Consider the following 18,374-nt stretch of genomic DNA (forward strand, 5'->3'; position numbering starts at 1 on the left):
GACCGGCCGGGCTCTCGCGCCGCCTTTCCCGCGCGGTGCACGCCGGGATAGATCCGGTTCCGTGAGGGGAGCGCGCGGTGCCTGCTGGGATACATCCGGGCTTGCCGCTCCCGCTTCCCTCCGCTGTCTCCGCTCCCAGCTCCTTCTTCGCCCGTGTTTCTGTCCCAGGCCGCGGCCTCCACTCACCGCCCGACAACATGGCGATGCAAGCAGCCAAACGAGCCAACGTGAGTGCGCTGCGTTGTCCCGTCCCTGCCGGGCTGGGCTCCGGCTCCGTCCCGCTCCAGGCACCCCGCTACCCTGACGGGAATGAGACAGGGGCGTGGGACTGGTTGATATTTAAGGCCCCTTCCAGCCCCAGATATTCTGTGGTTTAGTGATTGCATGATTTAGCCCGTAGGCTGGTGGGACGTGCCTTGGGTCTGACACACCGCCTGTCCTTCCCCCATCAGATCCGGCTCCCTCCCGAGGTCAACCGGATCCTGTACATCAGGAACCTCCCCTACAAAATCACGGCCGAGGAGATGTACGACATTTTTGGGAAGTACGGGCCCATCCGGCAGATCAGAGTGTGAGTATTTAGGTTTCTTTGGACCTTGGAGGGTTTGATGTGCTCCGGTGCCAGTGGCAGCTGGGTTTCACAGCTGGAAAAGTTCAGTGCTCTGGAGCAACACCCTGGGTGCCAGGGGGCGATGTGAAGATGCTCTTAACAAGTGAATTAGAAAATTATTCTGCTGGGAGGTGCAGAGAATGAGCTTAAATTTGAAGTGAACTTGGGGAAGTTGATAAAATACGTGAGACTTGTTTACTTAAGTAAGTTTCAAATACAGCTGGAGTTTTACCTTGATTTAGGGTAAAAATAGGAAAGACAAAAGCTGAACACAAAGAGTTCTCCTGTTTTATGAATATCCAGTAATTAACCAGTGGGAAGACAGGGATGTTGCTGATGGGATCTGTTCACTAGAAACAAATACCAGCAGCAACTCCTGCGTGCCAGAAACAGGATGTCCTTGGGCTACAGTGGAGATGTACCCAGAGTGTCCTCAGGTCTGGATACTGGAGATGTGGCTGTGCCTTTGCTTCTAAAATGCATGGAGGATGTACAGGTCTGCAGTGGCTCTGATGTTTTTCTCCTGGTTAGTTCAAATTCTGAGGACCTGAGCTTTGATCATCCTAGGTGGGTATGTCTTGGAAGGGACCTTTAAAACCATTTCATTCCAACCCCCCACAGTGGGCAGGGACACCTTCCACCTGACTAGGTGCTCTGAGCCCCAGCCAACCTGGCCTTGAACACTTCCAAGGATGGAGCATCCACAGCTTCTCTGGGTAACTTGTTTGATTGATTGTTGTATAAAGTGAGTTTTACAGAGTTGCCCTCGCTAAGCAAAGGACACCAAGGGGACATGTGCTGCTGGTGCCATGCTGGGATGTGACACCAGACAGACCCTTCTCGAGCAAGGAAGGGCAGTGGATGTGACTGGAGAAGTGGCTGAGGGAACAAGGTGCAGTGTAAAGACTGCCTGGCTAAATAGGTGGAATTCTTTGCTAATGAGCATAAAGGAGAGACAGTACTTAAGTTTTCTAAAAAGGTGGGCTGGAACAGCACGATAATGGGACAGATAATTAGGACATATCAGGGGCTTTCCATTGGAGTGATGCACTGGTGTGTTTGTCCAGCAGTTTGTTCAGAGCTACTAATTCATGAAATTTGCCACAGAAATCTCAACATCAGTGCCAAGGCATAACATGTAAGCCCCTTTGTAAAGGCTTTTGTGCTTTGTGTAGTGCTTATCCCATTCTCCTCCTCACTTCTGCACAGATCCCATTGTGGATATGTGTGATACCAGTTGTCCTCAGGAGCTCTCAGAAGTACCTTAGAGACAGTTGTTCTGATTGTGAAGTCTCTATTGCCATCTTTTGTTCAAGATCTGTAAACATTACTGTTATGTGCCCAGACGTGTGTCCCATCCCTCAGGTGGAGGACGTGGAATTGGTGCTCCCGTGGGTGATGGCTGTGCCTCTAGCAGTGGGCGTGCTGCCTCCTAAACTGACTTTGTTATATGCCAGGAGCCCTGTTCCATCCTAGGGACACATCTGATCCAGACAGACACTAACTGACAGCCAAGTCTTGTAATATCAAATAAAAGCTAATTGTACTATAATAAAGATTTAAATTATTTCCAGAGATAACATGGCAGCCCTGACAAAAGCTTCAACAACCCAGTTGTTGTGGAGCGGTGCATTTCCCTTAGGGAGCAAAATACAGCACGTTTTCTTGTAGTCTCTGACTCTGAACTGTTTCGTGTGGAAAGCAGGGATGTAGTTTAATACCTAGAAAAAATAACAAATTGCTTTTTAGTGAAGTTGCATTAGTTCAGCTAATCTCAGTCACTGTGAAATAAATAAACAAACTATTTCCTGTCCATTTTATCTGACCTTGATTCTGTGCTTGCTGTGCAGTGGAAATACCCCTGAGACCAGAGGAACAGCCTACGTGGTCTATGAGGACATCTTCGATGCCAAGAACGCCTGTGACCACCTGTCAGGGTTCAACGTGTGCAACAGATACCTCGTGGTTCTGTACTACAACGCAAACAGGGTGCGTGCGCCTGGGCTGGGGAAGTCACCTCTGAACAAAGCTGTCACAAAAAAACAACCCCAGCATCAGCTTGCAAACACAGTCGCTTGGATATTTTTAAGAAGTAAAATCCAGGCTGTTAGAGGGAGAGAATGGGAAACATGGTCAGAATTTCATATTTACTTGATGCTTTGTGTGCAAAAAAGTACCTTTGGACAAAGGGTGTGAAAAACAAGTTTGTGGGGAGTGTACTCTGGAGGAGAGGGTGCAGAGCCCCCACAGTTGCACAGCACATTGCAGCAGGAGGTGAGATCTTGTTTATGGCTAAAATGTCTCCAGTTCTCAATGTCCTCCATGTCACTGATGGCATCCAGGGCCCCACAACATTCTCCAGGACTAGGTTCAAACAATGCTCTGTGTGTGTGATGGTGATGGAGTTCACACTGATGTTGGTTACAGATTCTGGGGAATAGCTTGTCATAAGTTGAGAGGCTTATTTTGTCTTCTTACATATTTTTATTTTCCTAATTACAGGCATTCCAAAAGATGGACACAAAGAAGAAAGAAGAACAGCTTAAGCTTCTCAAGGAAAAATATGGAATTAACACAGACCCACCAAAATAAACTGATCTTTTTTGGAAAACTGTTTTCAAGCCCTACCAAGCTCTTGGCCTAAACGTAGGAATGCTTAACAAAGTGTAGTTTTTTCTCTTAAAAATTTGATAACCTGCAATATGCATCTTTATATCTTCAGATTAGGTTTAAATGAATGTAGAACACAGAGATATGCTTTAGGATTATATTCCCCAAGGTGACATGGCTTCTCTGTGCTGAGGGTGACCTGCTTCTAGCAGGAGCTTTCAAGGAGGGACCAAGCAGGTTCTGTGTTTGACTGAACAAAGCAAGCCCAAGCCCTTGTTTGTAACAAAGTTTCTTTCACAAACTGTAGAAGATGAAGGCTTTTAAAAGGATCCATCTGATAAGGGGACTCCAGTCCAACTACCTTGTTCCCCGTGGTGAGGCCAGCGCTGAAGAGCTGCAGTGAACCAATCCAGCTCTCACAGTACCAAAAAAAAAAAAAGTATAGGGGCTTTGTTGTGTGTCCCAGGTTCGGACTAAGGAGTTTGTATGAACTGAAGAACACATGACCAAGATGAGAAAGTAGATTAAGGTTTTCATTTTGATACCTGTAGTGGGATTGTTTTCTACTTGACATGGTTGAACTGCAATATATTTTCTGTACATACATTTTTAGGTGTAGCATCTGGTGAAGGAAAAACAAATTTGTTTTTTTAGGTCTTTTCAGTACTCATGTCCTGTGTATAAAAATTGAGTGTGATCCAGAGTGTGCATAATGAGTATCTTTTGGAAGTGGGAAAGAATAACCTCTGTCTGTGTTGCGAACCAGCTGGAAGCTGTGTGAATATGGGTACTATCCTGCCTTGGGAGGATTTATTTGCATGGATGTTGTGTTCTACTCCCTGACCAGACAACTTCCAGCCACTGCAGAACTAGGGCAGATAATATACTTTGCCTAGGATTTGTAATTCAGTTTTGTTTTTAAGTGCATTCTACTGTCATAGAGAGATGTTTCCATTTTCTGAAATTACTTTTGTGTTGGAATATGTCACTTCAGGAACAACACTTTGTGTCCATTTGGTGAAAAAATAAATGTCTGCATATTTTGCTTTTTTGCATCAAGGCTGGCTTCACGCTGTGCTCCTCCTGCATGTAACATGGGCTGCTAGACAGGAATGTTTGATGCAGGTAGCAGCTGTGGCACATCCATGTAGTGCCCATGTAGTACCTCTGTGGGTACAGGGATGCCCATCTGTGGAACAATGCCTACATCCCTCCTGGAGGAGATCCCTGGCAGCTGCCCTGTGCTGTGCACCTTGCTTGGCAGCTGGAAGGGGCTCACAGCAATACTTACATTTACTATCTGGAACCAATGAGAAACTAAACACTCATCATTTTTCACAGAATGGTCCTATTTTTTTCATTCTTTGAAGAAACTATTGCAAATTAATAGATGCTCCAAAGAAAAGTTCATTAATGTCTCATGAAGAGTGAGCTCCAAGCCATCTCTGGGGGAAGCAGCCATGATGGTTGATGTGTGATTCCAGCTTTGGGGCGTGCTTGAAGTCCCATCCCACTGGAGCAGACCTGCCCTGCCTTCCCTTGCACACAGACACTGGGGGATGTGAGCCAGACCACGCTCAGCGTGTGCTCAGTGCGCAACTCCTCCCTCCTTGCATCCCTCCCTTAAAACTGACGCTGTTTTTGCAGCCAGAAGCCTTGCAGGCTGCAGTAACCCCAGCTGAAGTCCGAACAGGCACTGGGAGACTTGGAGTCCAGAGGCTGGGTTAGATGAGCAATTCCTGCCTCCATGGCCAGCCTGACTTCCACGTCCTGCCCATCAGGTTAACACAGAGTGTTCTTAGGCAAGAACCAGATTGCATTAAAAATGTTTAAATTAATTAAACATTCCTGGGAGACTTGCTTCTATGTGAGCATCCACAAGGATTACAAACTGCTCTGCCCCCATATATGTATATTTTACATATATAAATATATGTATTTATGTGTGCCATGTATATGTGTACACATCCATGTACCAAACAGCTGGATAACTGAAATTATTTACACCAACTGCTGGGCATTGAGAAGGCTCCTTGCTGAAATGGGAACTGGAGGTGCTTGTTGCCATGCTGGATTTATGGTTCTAATAAGTAACGAACACTGATAATAAATACCAAAGTGCCAATAATGGGGCTGTGTGCTGCCAGCCTTGTTTTAAATCATATGCAAATACCACATTGCTTCTGTCAATAGCAGAGACCATGGTGCTTGCATTGCAGTGTCTGTTTTGATGAGGATTTGATGCTGTTTGAAAAACATACATAAAAAGCAATTCTTTAGGGCAATAACATTAATAAAAATTCCTTCAATGAATCCTCAAGATCAGCAGCTTTTGATTTCTCTGAGAGCTCAGCTGCTGTCTTTCATTAAATATTCCATTTCATAGTTTTCTTCCAGTGCCTGTTCAGGGCTTTCAATGTCCCTGCACATGTAAAAATGAAATAATAATTTGTACCTGCAAGACAGGGGGAATGGAAATGGAATGCCCGGAGGACTGTTTTGATGAGATCTACTCAAGATTTTGTTTGAAATGTAATATCAAAGAACAGGGAAATGAGTTCAGCTCATGAATGGCAGAGGGGCAACAAATAAAGCAGATGTTACCAGCCTCACACTCTGCATCTGTGCTGATTTTGTGTCTGCTCACTTCCCGTTTAATTTTTCAGGAAGTAGGGCATGAAATTAAGACTGGAAGGTCACTTTTTTCCATTGAATCTGTTTAGAAATTAGTAACAAGAGTATATCTGATTACACAGGCAATGACAGTAAATCTTTTCCAATCTGTTATATATGGGTAATAATTTTATGTACTGTGTTGATCGATGATACAATTAAATAAATTAACACATTTGCAGTCGAATAAAGAGCTGAAGATTACATTTCCTTGAAGACTTAATTTCCTTAAGTATCACAAAGCACAATTAGTTTTCCTTTCAGATTTTTCCTTTTTAATGAAATTGGCATGAAAAATGTAATAATCCCTGTTTCCAACCAAGGTCTCCGCAGAGAGGAGGCGATGAGGGACAGCTTCATCAGCCAGCTGTAATAAGGATTTTATGGAGTGGGTAATGGCTGGTTTGTGCTGGGAGGGCAGAAGGGAAGAGCACAGAGGCAGCTCTGCAGATAGAGGCTGGATAAGATCAATGGCAATCAGCTCTCCGGACCCAGCAGGAATGTGGTTTCCCTGGTGAGAAACCCACAGGAGCAGGACAGCCATGTTAATCCCATTGCCTCAGATGCAGCAGAAGCTCCCAAACAGCAAGGCCAAGAGGGGATGGAGGGAGCACGGGGCCATTCCAGGATCTCTCACACAATAATTGGCATTGCCATTTGCTGTTGGGGCATTCAGAAAAGGGCCCAAAGCTGGTGCTGGTCTCTGGTGAGACCCCACCTGCAGTGCTGCATCCAGCTCTGGGGTTCCCAGCACAGGGAAGACATGGACCTGCTGGAGCAAGTCCAGAGGTGGGAGACCAGGATGACCAGAGGGATGGAGCACCTCTCCCATGAGGAAAGGCTGGGAGAATTGGGATTGTTCAGCCTGGGAAAGAGAAGCTTTAGGGTGACCTAATTGTGGCTTTCCAGTATGTGAAGGGAGCTGACTAGAAAGATCCAGAGACTATTTACAAAAACCTGGAGTGACAGCACAAGTGGGAATGGCTTCAAACTAGCAGAAGGCAGGGTTAGATCATAAATGACAAAAAATTCTTTACTGTGAGGGATGGTGAGACACTGGCAAAGGCTCCCTGCAGAGGTTGTGGATGCTCCATCCCTGGGAGTGTTCAAGGCCAGGCTGGATGGGACTTTGAACGACCTGGTTTAAAGGAAGGTGTTCTAGCCCATGCCAGGAGGTTGAAACAAAATTTTCTTTAGGGTCCTTTCCAACCCAAACCATTCTGTGATTCTATCACACTTTGGGCTTTTTTCTTTTTTTTAATAAGCAACCAACTTAAACTGGGCCATTGATAGGAGCAACTTAGATCAATGTGCTGTATCAAACTGTGTTTGACGGGCACAACAGAGCCACACCACCTTTAACCAAGACTTTGGGAGGTGCAGTCTGTAGCCCAGTGGTGAAAGGAAGGCCAGCGGCAGAGGCCAGAGCAGTGGCAAAGAAGAACAGGATCTTTTCAAATAATTTGGCAAAGCTGGTGGACATCAGATCCTGACAGATCCAATTACCAATTTTTAACAGGAAATTAGCATGCCCTAAATAAAAGAACTATTAGGGAATGTATAACCCAGCTGCTGCAGTGACCTGAGATTTCCACCAAAAAAGGGTTCTGAAAATCCCTTCATTTCTTTATGGAAAGCAGAGTGAGAAAAAAAAATTACTCCACTCAGTGTATAAAAATCTGAAGGATATGTATATATGGGTTATTAATTAACAAGCTGAAATAAATGCATCTCTGTGGGTAAAAAGAACATCTGGAGAGAGAAGACCACGAGTCATGATCCCTGGCCAAATCACCAGTCTTACTTCTCTGTGCTCATTTCCTCTCCCAACTCTGGGAGGTGTCACCTGGGGTCATCTCTGTAGCTTTGCTGTCTGAATGCTCAGTGTTCTCAGTGCTGGGAGTGTTCTAACACAGATACAGAAACAGCACAACTGTTTGAAATATTACCATCAAAACATCTGTTAGTGGAAAACCATGCAAATAGTTTATAGTCAAGTTAAATAAAAGTAACATCATGACCTAGTGATGCCCTGGTTTTCTACAGCAAAGAGGAACAATGAGTCTAATGGAAAGCAATCAGACAAGGCAAAATAACAGCAGAGAGAAAGCTTTGCTGATCAGTTCCTGCCCCCAAATCCAGCTAAGTAATAGCCAACACATCTTCTTGTCTCCAGAGGAGAAACCAGCATTTTATGAATTCATATAAGCAGCAAATTAAATAAATATTTCTGAGTCTCAAGTGCCAGAGGTCCAGTGCACACGGTCAGTTTGCAGGATTTGTAAACAGCAGCAGCTGATGCATCCTAAAAACCCCAGAGTGTTCAGTGGCCACATCATCCCACAGTTCAGAATTCTTTTGAAATCCTGCTCTCTTCCAGCCATGCTCAGCTCAGCTGTAGAAAATATTACACTAGTTTTACTGCTGTAAAGGCACATAATTAGACCAGCACTGCATGTTTTTGACAAGCAGCACTTTCCATCTCTTCAGCAGTCAAATCTTGGCCAGAGTTGAGGGTCCATAGAGGCAGGGGAAATGGAGAGTCAGGTAAACTGTCCCAGCACCCTTTACTTGCATGTCCCTGGTAGCTCTGATCCCACAGAGATCTTCCACTTGGCCATCTCTAATAGCAGCAGTGCATAGAGCTACACATATTTCATATGAGAGGAATAATTAACAAAAAAATGGGTTGATGATTGAAGAACTTCTTGTACAGCAAAGAGCACCCCGGTAGCCAGAAGAGAAAAACAGGATGAGAGACAGTAAAGTATCAAGATTTTATTGTTTTATAGATATATACTTATAATTCTTAAATGAGACAGTATTTTTTAAAACAGCAGCAAGCAGAACGTACAAGTTGAGAAAAGTGGCAGCGCAGGTAACTCTGTTTGGCTAATGCCCGTTCATGTACAAGGCGTACATTGGATTATTTTTTTTTTGAGCACCTTTTGTGGTTTTTATTTTTTCTTGGTTTAAGTGTACAGTAAGGCAGTGGTTTTTTCAATAAGGAATATATATATATATATTTATATTTATATATATTTTCAGTCATCACTGTGAATTCTTAGTACATGCAAATTAAATAAAATGTACAACTCGGAAATGTTACACCTGGAGACATTTTTCCTCAGAGCAAAGCTTCTAATAAAGGGCAAATACAGACATCACCAATTTATAAAAGAGAAGGAAGGCATAGGAAACCAAGCGTCAGGAGCTACTGGCAGGACAGCTTGAGCAGGGCAGGTTGGGATTCCAGTGAAAATTCCTCCCGCCACTGGCAAGGCGGGAAGGAATGGATGGTTATTAACAGATGTCTCCAGCCAACTCCCCGAGGAAGGTTCACTCTAACCTGAGAAGCTCCACGTCAAAGAGGAGCGTGGCATTGGGAGGTATGACCCCAGGGTGGCCTGTGGCTCCATAGGCCATCTCAGGTGTGCAGGTCAACTTTGCTCTTTGTCCTAAGCTCATCTGGGTTTTGGATGTTGGAGAAAGGAGAAGAGAAGACAAAAAACAAAACAAACAAACAAACAAAAAAAAAAAAACAAAAAACCACAAGATTAGAAGGAAAACAAACAAAAAAAATCACCACCTGGAAGATTTATAGAATCAAGGAGTGCTGGGATTATCAAATTCATAGAATTGTTTAGTTTACAAAAGACCTTTAAGATTATTGAGTCTGAGGCTTGGAAGGAGAAGATCTTTAAGGTCCCTTCCAATGCAAGCCACTCTTACGATTCTGAGTCCAAATGGTTTTGCTTCAAGCTGAAGCTGCCATAAACTGCTCAGACATGGGCATGGGCCTCCTCACTACTTTGTCCTCTCACAGCAGTTATTTTAACTTCCAGAACCAGCCTGGAAGTGACACAAAATCTTTTTAACACCAAGTTTGGTCCATCCTGCCTATACTGGGGTGGGCTGCAGGAGGTCTGAGATCCTTCTGCGTAGCACAGGGTACAAGGTACACCATCAGCAGGCACTAGAGAAAGGCCCTCATAGCTCTCTATTCATGAGGGATCAGTGCCCAACACAGACAGGTTCAGCACTTATTTTCCTAAACTCAGTCCAAGCCCCAGGGCAGACATCTCACTTATGCTGCTTATCCAGGCAGAGAGCCCTTGCCCTTGGGATGGGCAGGAATGCTGATTTCCCTCACTTGAGGCTGGCTCTGAAGGGTACTGCTTGCCTAGATCTGGAGTTATCTTCTGAGTATTTTGGAACATTTTCAAACTGCTGTTCATGCACCATACAATGGTGTTGGAACAAAACTGGCTAATATGAAACATTTCTTGTTTCACAGAAACATCCCCTGATTTGAAGCAGCGATTTTAACTCAGACTAACACATCACTGTTTTTTAACACATCACTGGACTACAGATTATGTGACAGCTACTGTTGAGAATTTTTTCAGGTTGAATATTTCAGGTTCTATAAAATATACCAAAGCTAGAGAGTCAATTATTTCGGGTAGAAGAAAAATATGGATACGAACTTTCCCACATTCAAGGAGCACTCTTGGCATGGGGCTGAGGATGTCCAAGCCAATGACCTCCCCTGGTCCCCACAGAGATTTTGCATGGGGCTGTCTGTCTAGTGCTTGGATATGTCCCTGCAAACCAGGCAGCTGGCAGGTCATACCTGTGGTTTTAGGGATGAGGCAAACTTGAACTGTAAGAAGCAGAGCAGAGAAATGCAGACCCTGCTGACATCTGACAGTCATTACACCAAGATTTGTGAAATCTGCCTGCTGGACATAGGGAACTGCCTTGTTCCAAGAGACTCTGTCCAGTACATTCCCCAAGTCCCTCAAACCCCGGGGTAGAAGGAGACAGCCATGAGCTCGACTTGCGCCAGGGATCCACTAGGAGGAGCAGGAGGAGCAGCATGTGGCCACACGGGTTTTTGGAATGGCTCTCGGCCATTATTTTTTGAGAGACAAGAGTCAGGGAGTGAGAGTGGTTGAGGAAGGGGTGAACTGATTCAGCCAGCGCTTGTTGATGCTGGTTTATCTGTACTGGCTTCTGGTTCCTACAGCTCTGCAGTCCTGAACTCTCTTAGGCCTTTCTGCAAAGCAAATAATAAACAGTCCAACTCCAATCCTTCAGCAGAAGACGGTATTTTTCATGGTCTAGGATTCCTCAAATGGACTTCTCTGGCTGGAGAGAAGAGAATGCTTGCACTACTTTCTCCATAGGGCTGGAAACCCTTGTCTCTTCCACCCCTCTCTGGAAAAGCATGGTTGCATCATTCCTCAGTGGACTGTTCCTCATTTTGCATTTTCCCCCTCTCTCTATTTAAGCATAAGAAGTTGTTCCTGTTAAGTTGCTCCTATAAGAGTATTTGAGCACTTGCCTCCTACACTGAACTCTTGGATCCTGCAATGGGAAGTCAGGAGGAATTTTCACCCTGATTTCATTCACTCTTGCTCTTGAGCAGCCTGATCATACTCCTCATGTGTGGGGGCCCTCACAGCACTGCACAAAAAGCAAGATCTGGCAGTGAATTGCACTGTGGGTCTTTTACTGTGCTGGTACTCACACTGTAAATAAATGGAGGGCAGTTTTCTTTCTCTCAGCATAGGGGTGGTCAGTGAATGTTTTGTAGCTGGGAGTCTGGAGTCACAAAAATGTAAGAGTGCTGTTTGGTACCTTAGTCAGTCAGGGTCAGAATCTGTCACTGGGTCATGGATGCCATCAAAAAGGGTAGCTTGGGCTTTTATGGAGTAGCTGAATAGAGGTCACTCCATAAAAAACTGCCACCTCAACATTTTAGAGGCCACTGCTTTCTGTTTGTGGAGCTGCCCACGAGAGAGGAACAGGGCTTATATGGCATCTGGGGAGGGGACTTCACCTCTCCCCTTCCAAATGCCTACCATGGGGGAAGGCTCATGAGCAGGGGACAGCCCTGGACAGGGGGATGGATGGATGGATGGATGGATGGATGGATGGATGGATGGATGGATGGATGGATGGATGGATGGATGGATGGATGGATGGAAACTATGAGGAAATACTATACTTTCACAAAAACACACCATATCCTACAGTGATTTCCACTTGGTCCTGTCACCACTGCCCTGGACACTGCTGAGCTCACACACCCTTCAGCCAGCTCCAGGTTCAGCCAGAACAATTTATTAGTACCTGTGTAACACCTTCTTCAAATCCTTTAATGACTTCTTGCCTGCCAATCTTGAACCTGAAAGGCTTGTTTCTGTCTCTGGAGGAATCAAACTTCTTTCCATTCTGTAGCATTCCTGCCAAAACAAGACACATAGTTTCAGTCTGAGCTATGTCTAAATTTAAGTGCTGGAGGAGAGGGAAGGAGTGAAAAATTAATGTCTTGGTCAGATCAGCTGCTCATTTCCATTTTCACTTGGAAGCCTCATTCAAAAGGCAGGAGAGGCAACTGCCATGTACCATATTGTTACCTTTACCTTCCTGTAATTTAGGCTCTAAAATAGAAATTATTTTTATTATTCTCAGTGCAATAGGTTACAACCCATATTGCATCAAGTGTTGCACTGACATACGGAAGAGCTGTTGTTTGCACAGTTGAGCTCCCTGCCTAAGTGGATACAAGCAGGCAAGGAACAAGTGGGAGGCAGCAGAGGAGAGAATCCCAAGACAGGTGCCTGACCCAGGGCTGCCACTAATAACGTGTGTTACACAAACGGGGCCATCTCACACCATGTGTGTGAAACCTCCACACAACGTGACAACTGCACGTGTCTGCTCCTCATACAGAAAGAAGAGACTCTGCAGTCACAAGTACGAAAACAGCAAAGGTATTTCTGAAATGTTCTACCACCCTCATTCTTCATGTTTTCATTCAGCCACGAGAGATGGTTGCAGAACACATTACTCATTCCTTTGGATGGGCACTGTTTCAATCCATGGGTTTTGAAGACATGCCCAGATTCCTCAGCAAGTGGACAAACCTCCACAGAGCACTACAGGACTAGCTATTCTCCTTTTTTTCAAATTGTGGATAATTACGGTAGCTTTCAATTTAGAAGTACCTGGTACTTGAAATGCTTTACTCTGAATATTGCAAGGTTGGGCTGATACTTATATATTAGAATCAATCCTTTCTTTGTAGTGCTGTAGAGCCAGTGTTGTGGGCATACACCATGACTCTCCTATGCAAGGGGTTGTACAAAGAGAAGTTCATTAATCTGAGAAAGACTCTGGTTGCAAAGAACATTAACAAGTCCAGCTTTGAAAGAAAATGCTGAGAAAAAAAGTGTATTTAAGATTCAGTATTAAGATACAGTCTTACTAGTTTCTTCCCATTAAAGCAGTTATATTAACAGATCAGCTTGATGCACAAGTTTTATTTTTCAGTGAAAACCATCAGTCATTGTCCAATAACAAAGAGGCATATTTTGCTTGCTGAAAAAGTCTGTACTATGAATCAAAGGGAAATACAAACAGATGTGCCAGAATGAAAAACAGAGACTAAAAAAGTAGGATTCATTTTACCAATTTCTAGGCTTCTAAGATGTAGCCAGCTACCTCTGAGTTAATCACTCAGAGAAAATAGATAATCAAGTCAGAGAAAAATGCACTTTCAGTAATTCATCCAACCAGATCTAGGGATGTACATTAGGACATAATGCATCACATCCCAGCAGTGCCTATTTCTGTGCAATGAATAAAGGGAAGTCCAAACAACAGCTCAGACATAGACGTCTCCAAATTCATTAGTAGTTAAACCAGTGGTAATGGAGTTCTGGACTTGCCGTTATGAGCACACAGTGTTTGATTATTCCAGTGGGGTTCTTTGTCCAGATATTTTACATCAATATTAAAATCAAATGCCATATGAAGGCATATTAGCCATTAGCCAAGTCCAACATTTTTCCAAGTTGGTCTTTCAGACACACCTACGCATGTGCCCAAGACCTTAAAAAGAAAACTATGGAATAACCTGCCCATAAGGAATGTTTCATAACAATTATCATTAGTGCCTGACATAATCCTTTAGTTTTTCACAGTAAAATAATGAAGCGCTGTATGTGTGCTCTGATGCAAGTACACAAAATCACAGAATCAATGAGGTTGGACAAGACCTCTGAGATCACCGAGTCCAACTTAGGACCTGATGCCACCTTGTCAAACAGAACATGGCACTGAGTGCCACATCCAGGTGACTCCAACACCTCCCTGGGCAGCTCATTTCAACATCTAATGACCTCTTCTGTGAAGAAATTCCTCCTAATGTCCATCCTAAACCTCCTCTGGTACAATCAGATGCCATTTCCTCTTGTTCTGTCACTTGTTCCCTGGGAGCAGAGTCTGACCCCCACCTGGCTGCACCCTCCTGTTAGGGAGCTGTAGAGAGCAATGAGGTCCTGCTGAGCCTCCTCTTCTCCAGGATAAACACTCCCAGCTCCCTCAGCCACTCATAGGATTTACCCTAAAGACCCTTCCCCAGCTCCACTGTCTTTCTCTGGACTCACTCCAGCCCCTCAATGTCCTTCCTGAATTGAGGGGGCAGAATTAGACTTAGAACTCAAGGAGTGGCCTCACCAATGCAGGGGGAAATTCACTTATTATGTAATGGATCAGCTCAGTGATATCCACAAACCCCTCCAGGCAGACTGGGAAGACACAGCAGCTCCTGAACAAGGTTTTCCAGCTACAGACTAGGATGGATTCATTTGTAATACAGAAATTCCCCTGTAATGGGGAAGGGCAGGCACAGAGAAGCAGCTCAGGGGGAACTCTCAGGCATATCATATAATCCTTTTTGAAGTATTTGATCTTAAATTTAAGTGACAGTCCTTCCTCAGAGCACTTTTATTTTCAAACACATCATAAAACCTTATGATTTTATGAAATGGAAGGAGACTATTACAGAATCCCAATATTTAATAGTTTTAATATTAAAACTTAGTACTGTCATTACAGTTTGCATGTTCAAAGCAGTACGCAAATATTAATAATTCTTGATATAAGCCCAAGGAGATAAAGAAGATATTTATTATACAATAGCCTCAATCTGAAAGTTCAGATTCAGATGCAAAGTTCCACAATACTTTATTATGCATTCATTTGACTTTGTAACTAAATCCTATTAAAACTCCTAGCTTAAAGCTCTGATGGTTTACTAAACACCTCACATCAAACCAGTGGCAGAATCAGAATTAACTCTTCACAGATTCTGACAACAGCTCCTGGACAATGTTTCCCATCTAAAGTAACATTTCCATCTTCTCATGAGCTTGCTAGTTTGATACAGCATTTAAAAACTAATTCATTGCACTAGAAAATGCCCATAGAAGATGTGTTAGGCGTTGTAGAAGAAATCAGGCTTTTCTATATTTACAGCAACATTCTATTTTCAGCAACAGCTGAAAATTCATGAGGTTATGGATTCACAAATGTAACTTCCTCTGTCATCACCTTACTGCTTTTGGAAGAGAAACTGGGATGCGGAGTCAAATGTGTCTGTATACACTGAAGCTCTGGTAGGAGGGTCAGTTTTTATGTGAGTGCCCTTAAATGCACATCCAGCCTGGAAATGAATCAGAGACTCCATGTGCCCTGAAGTTCTGATACAGATTTAGATGTGAACTTTAGATCTTTTTCTATCTCTGGTTCTGAGAGTTAGAGTTGGCTATGCAGGCTCCTGGGAGCTAAAACAGCACAATGCTTTATTTTCTCTCTTGCTAATGCACCAATTGATTTTATTGTTTAGGTGGATAAATTGATTTAGTTGATATTCTTCAACAAGGATGGATGCCCATCTTCAGCGTACATCTTTATTTATCTAGCTAACAGCAAGGAGAAAAAAAAACCACAATCAGGAATTCAGCAATTACATTGTTTTGCAAGTCAGAACAGTCAATAAGAGTTTTGACTGAGCAAGGACATCTAGATGCCTCTATGGCTATTTACTAAAAAATCCTTAGGTTTCTGAAAGGGAACAATCACTGTATGAAAATAATTAATTGCACAAACTTGGTTATCAGAATATGGCACAGATTTGAAAATAGTCCTAAGTGAAAATCAGATTTTAAAAATTAAGCGGGTGTAGAAAGGGAAACATTTCAGTTTATGAGTCCTACTGAATCACTGATGTTCATCTCATTGAAGCTGCAGATTAAAGAGTAGATGGATCATTTTATTAAGGAACATGACCACAGATCCATCCAAACTGCAGGACTACAATGCCATTTGAGCTAAACTGGCAGTGAAAACACAACTTCAGGTGAGGTTCAACATAAGTTATTACTTCTTATTAAAACACAGGTGTGTCTGCAGCTGTGTCTGCACTACTTTTTACCACTGCACTACTTTCAATAAGATCCCATCACTGAAGTCTGTTTCCTAAGGGGAGAGGGCTAATGAAATGACAGTGTCTGCACTTGCCTAATAACTTCTGAGTCTTTGAGCTGATTTCAAACACATTTGGCAGAGGAATAGGGATCATACCAACATTAAGATCCTATGCACGTAATGAAAAAAATATGTGTAGAAAGAAGAGCCTCTAAGAGCTTCTACCAAGAGAAAGGTTCAATCTTTGTTATCAGAGAAAATATTATTGAGGAGAGGTCAGGAATGGAAAGGCTGGACCGCAGACTAAGTTTCATTTTGCTTACTTTTCTTCTTTTATCTGAGAATGATTCAGCTGGGAATATAAGCAATCACATAGCCCAAATGCACGGAGCCAGCCCAGCTGCTAGACACCTAATACACCTATTGTCCCGACAAAACCCTGCCCCAAACCATGGCCAAACTGTTATCCACAGAAGGATGGACAGAGAGTTAACACTGAAGGCCATCTGCAGATAGTCTGTCAAGCTTCTGTGCCTGAACCTGGAAAATTCAAATGTAAATTCCACTGCTAATGTTGCCCACTTCAAAGGTAGAAACTAAGTGTCAACATCTAATCTAGGCTACTTATATGGTTAATGGAGAAAGAGGGGTATCTCCAAGAGTGATTCATCCTACCTAGATTTAGATGTTAGGATTGAAATAACCTCCTGGAACTGTTTCTCATTTTCAGTCAACTACCTTACAAAAGGTAAGGTATTTTAAACCAAATGCCAGGTTTATATAGGACCCCAGTGAGGTGGTATTAACTCATCCATCCATCCATCCCTAAGTGAAGTAGACAAACTTGCACCCTAGGCTTCACTGACTCCAGTGTTTACTGAATTATTTGTCTCTGCAGTGTTGACAAATTCTGGAAACCAGAAGATGAAGACCCTAATCCAAGACAAATCTCTTGATTCCACTAGTTTCTCTCTTTTTATCCTCTACAATGAGATTCACTTACCTCACAAGTATTGAGGGGATAAACTGAATTAAATAGGTGGCTTTCAAAAAACAGCATTATTAATCTATGACGTATTCAATTCCCTCATTGTTTCAAGCAGTAGTTACCTACAGAACATTAAGGCAATACATATGCTTGAAGACAGCTACTTCCCAAACACTTTTTGGCAGCAGAAAGAAGGGCAGTAGGACACTATCCTCTTTCATTTTATGTAGACCAGAGGCTCTTCAGGACAGGAACTATATTCTGATGCCCCTTAATGCCATCGCATTTCCAATTATGCCCTGTAATCAATCTGTGCTGTTAGGAAAATGTCTTTGGGTTTGGTTCCCAGGACTTCTGAGGAGTTAATGTTGCTATGGGTTAAGAATTTTTTTATCTTAAGTGTTTCTTTTCTTCCTCATAAAATATATTGTTTCTGTGTAAAAATATATCCATATTCTGTCAGGAGAATATATCAAAGGCTGGAAAATCTTATCTTCCCCCCATTTACAACATGCAACTATTACTAATATCCACTTTTAACCTGGAAAACATTTCAATTCTGAAAGACTGTAGCAAAGCATTCCCTGCATTCAGTGGTGTTCCCACCTCAGCTTGTGGCTGAGTCTCAAGCCAACGCACCTAAAAAATGTGTGGTTTCCCTCAGGAACAAAACCACTTCCCCTACGTTTTGGTGTTTAACACAGAGATCTGGGCCACAGTTTTCTAGGAAAATACTGTCAGTGCTGTGTGTTTCTTCTTCCCAGGACCTAACTCAGCTCTCCAACTCATTCCATCCGAATCCAGATGTGCATCAGTCAGACATCTCACACTTTTTCCATATTAATGTCATTATTATCTCAAAATTCAAATTACTGTTTTACACATTTCTGTTGTAACAACAGCTCCCAGTAACCTGTAGTTACGCCTGGCCATGAGCCTGCTCCTGCCACAACACAGTGAGCAGCACACACCTCTGATTTCCTTGATTCAACTTCCAAAGCAAAACTCTTCTGGACAAATACATTGTCTCATTTATTTTACTGATGGCCATTGTAATGGAAACAGAGTGTTGAATGTGAGCTGGAAGATGTTCTCATTCCCTATGCTATGGCAGAGTGGCAGAGGCCACCTTACTGTGTCCTGTCTGGGGACTTTGGCAACTGAACCACAAAGGGAAGCCTTGCTTTTCCAGGGAAAGGCTCAACAATA

General features: G+C 43.2%; 2 protein-coding genes across 2 annotated transcripts in view; one reads left to right on the forward strand and one right to left on the reverse strand.

Moving 5' to 3' along the window:
• Window positions 1-10: 10 nt before the first annotated feature.
• On the forward strand, window positions 11-4,279 carry SF3B6 (splicing factor 3b subunit 6). Its single transcript, XM_062488437.1, has 4 exons — window positions 11-227; window positions 453-571; window positions 2,461-2,599; window positions 3,113-4,279. Exons 1-4 carry the CDS (start codon window positions 198-200, stop codon window positions 3,200-3,202), a joined length of 378 nt encoding a protein of 125 aa, XP_062344421.1. The 5' UTR covers window positions 11-197; the 3' UTR covers window positions 3,203-4,279.
• A 4,859-nt stretch (window positions 4,280-9,138) lies between these two features.
• The window catches only part of FKBP1B (FKBP prolyl isomerase 1B), a 44,345-nt gene continuing 35,109 nt past the window's right edge, over window positions 9,139-18,374 (reverse strand). The window contains exons 3-4 of the mRNA XM_062488438.1: window positions 12,035-12,147; window positions 9,139-9,361 (exon numbers count right to left, since the gene is read on the reverse strand). Of these exons, the coding sequence (XP_062344422.1) occupies window positions 9,233-9,361; window positions 12,035-12,147 (242 nt within the window). The 3' untranslated portion in view covers window positions 9,139-9,232. The remainder of the gene's footprint in view (window positions 9,362-12,034; window positions 12,148-18,374) is intronic.

This window comes from Cinclus cinclus, chromosome 3 (assembly GCF_963662255.1).
Source record: "Cinclus cinclus chromosome 3, bCinCin1.1, whole genome shotgun sequence".
NCBI lineage: Eukaryota > Metazoa > Chordata > Aves > Passeriformes > Cinclidae > Cinclus > Cinclus cinclus.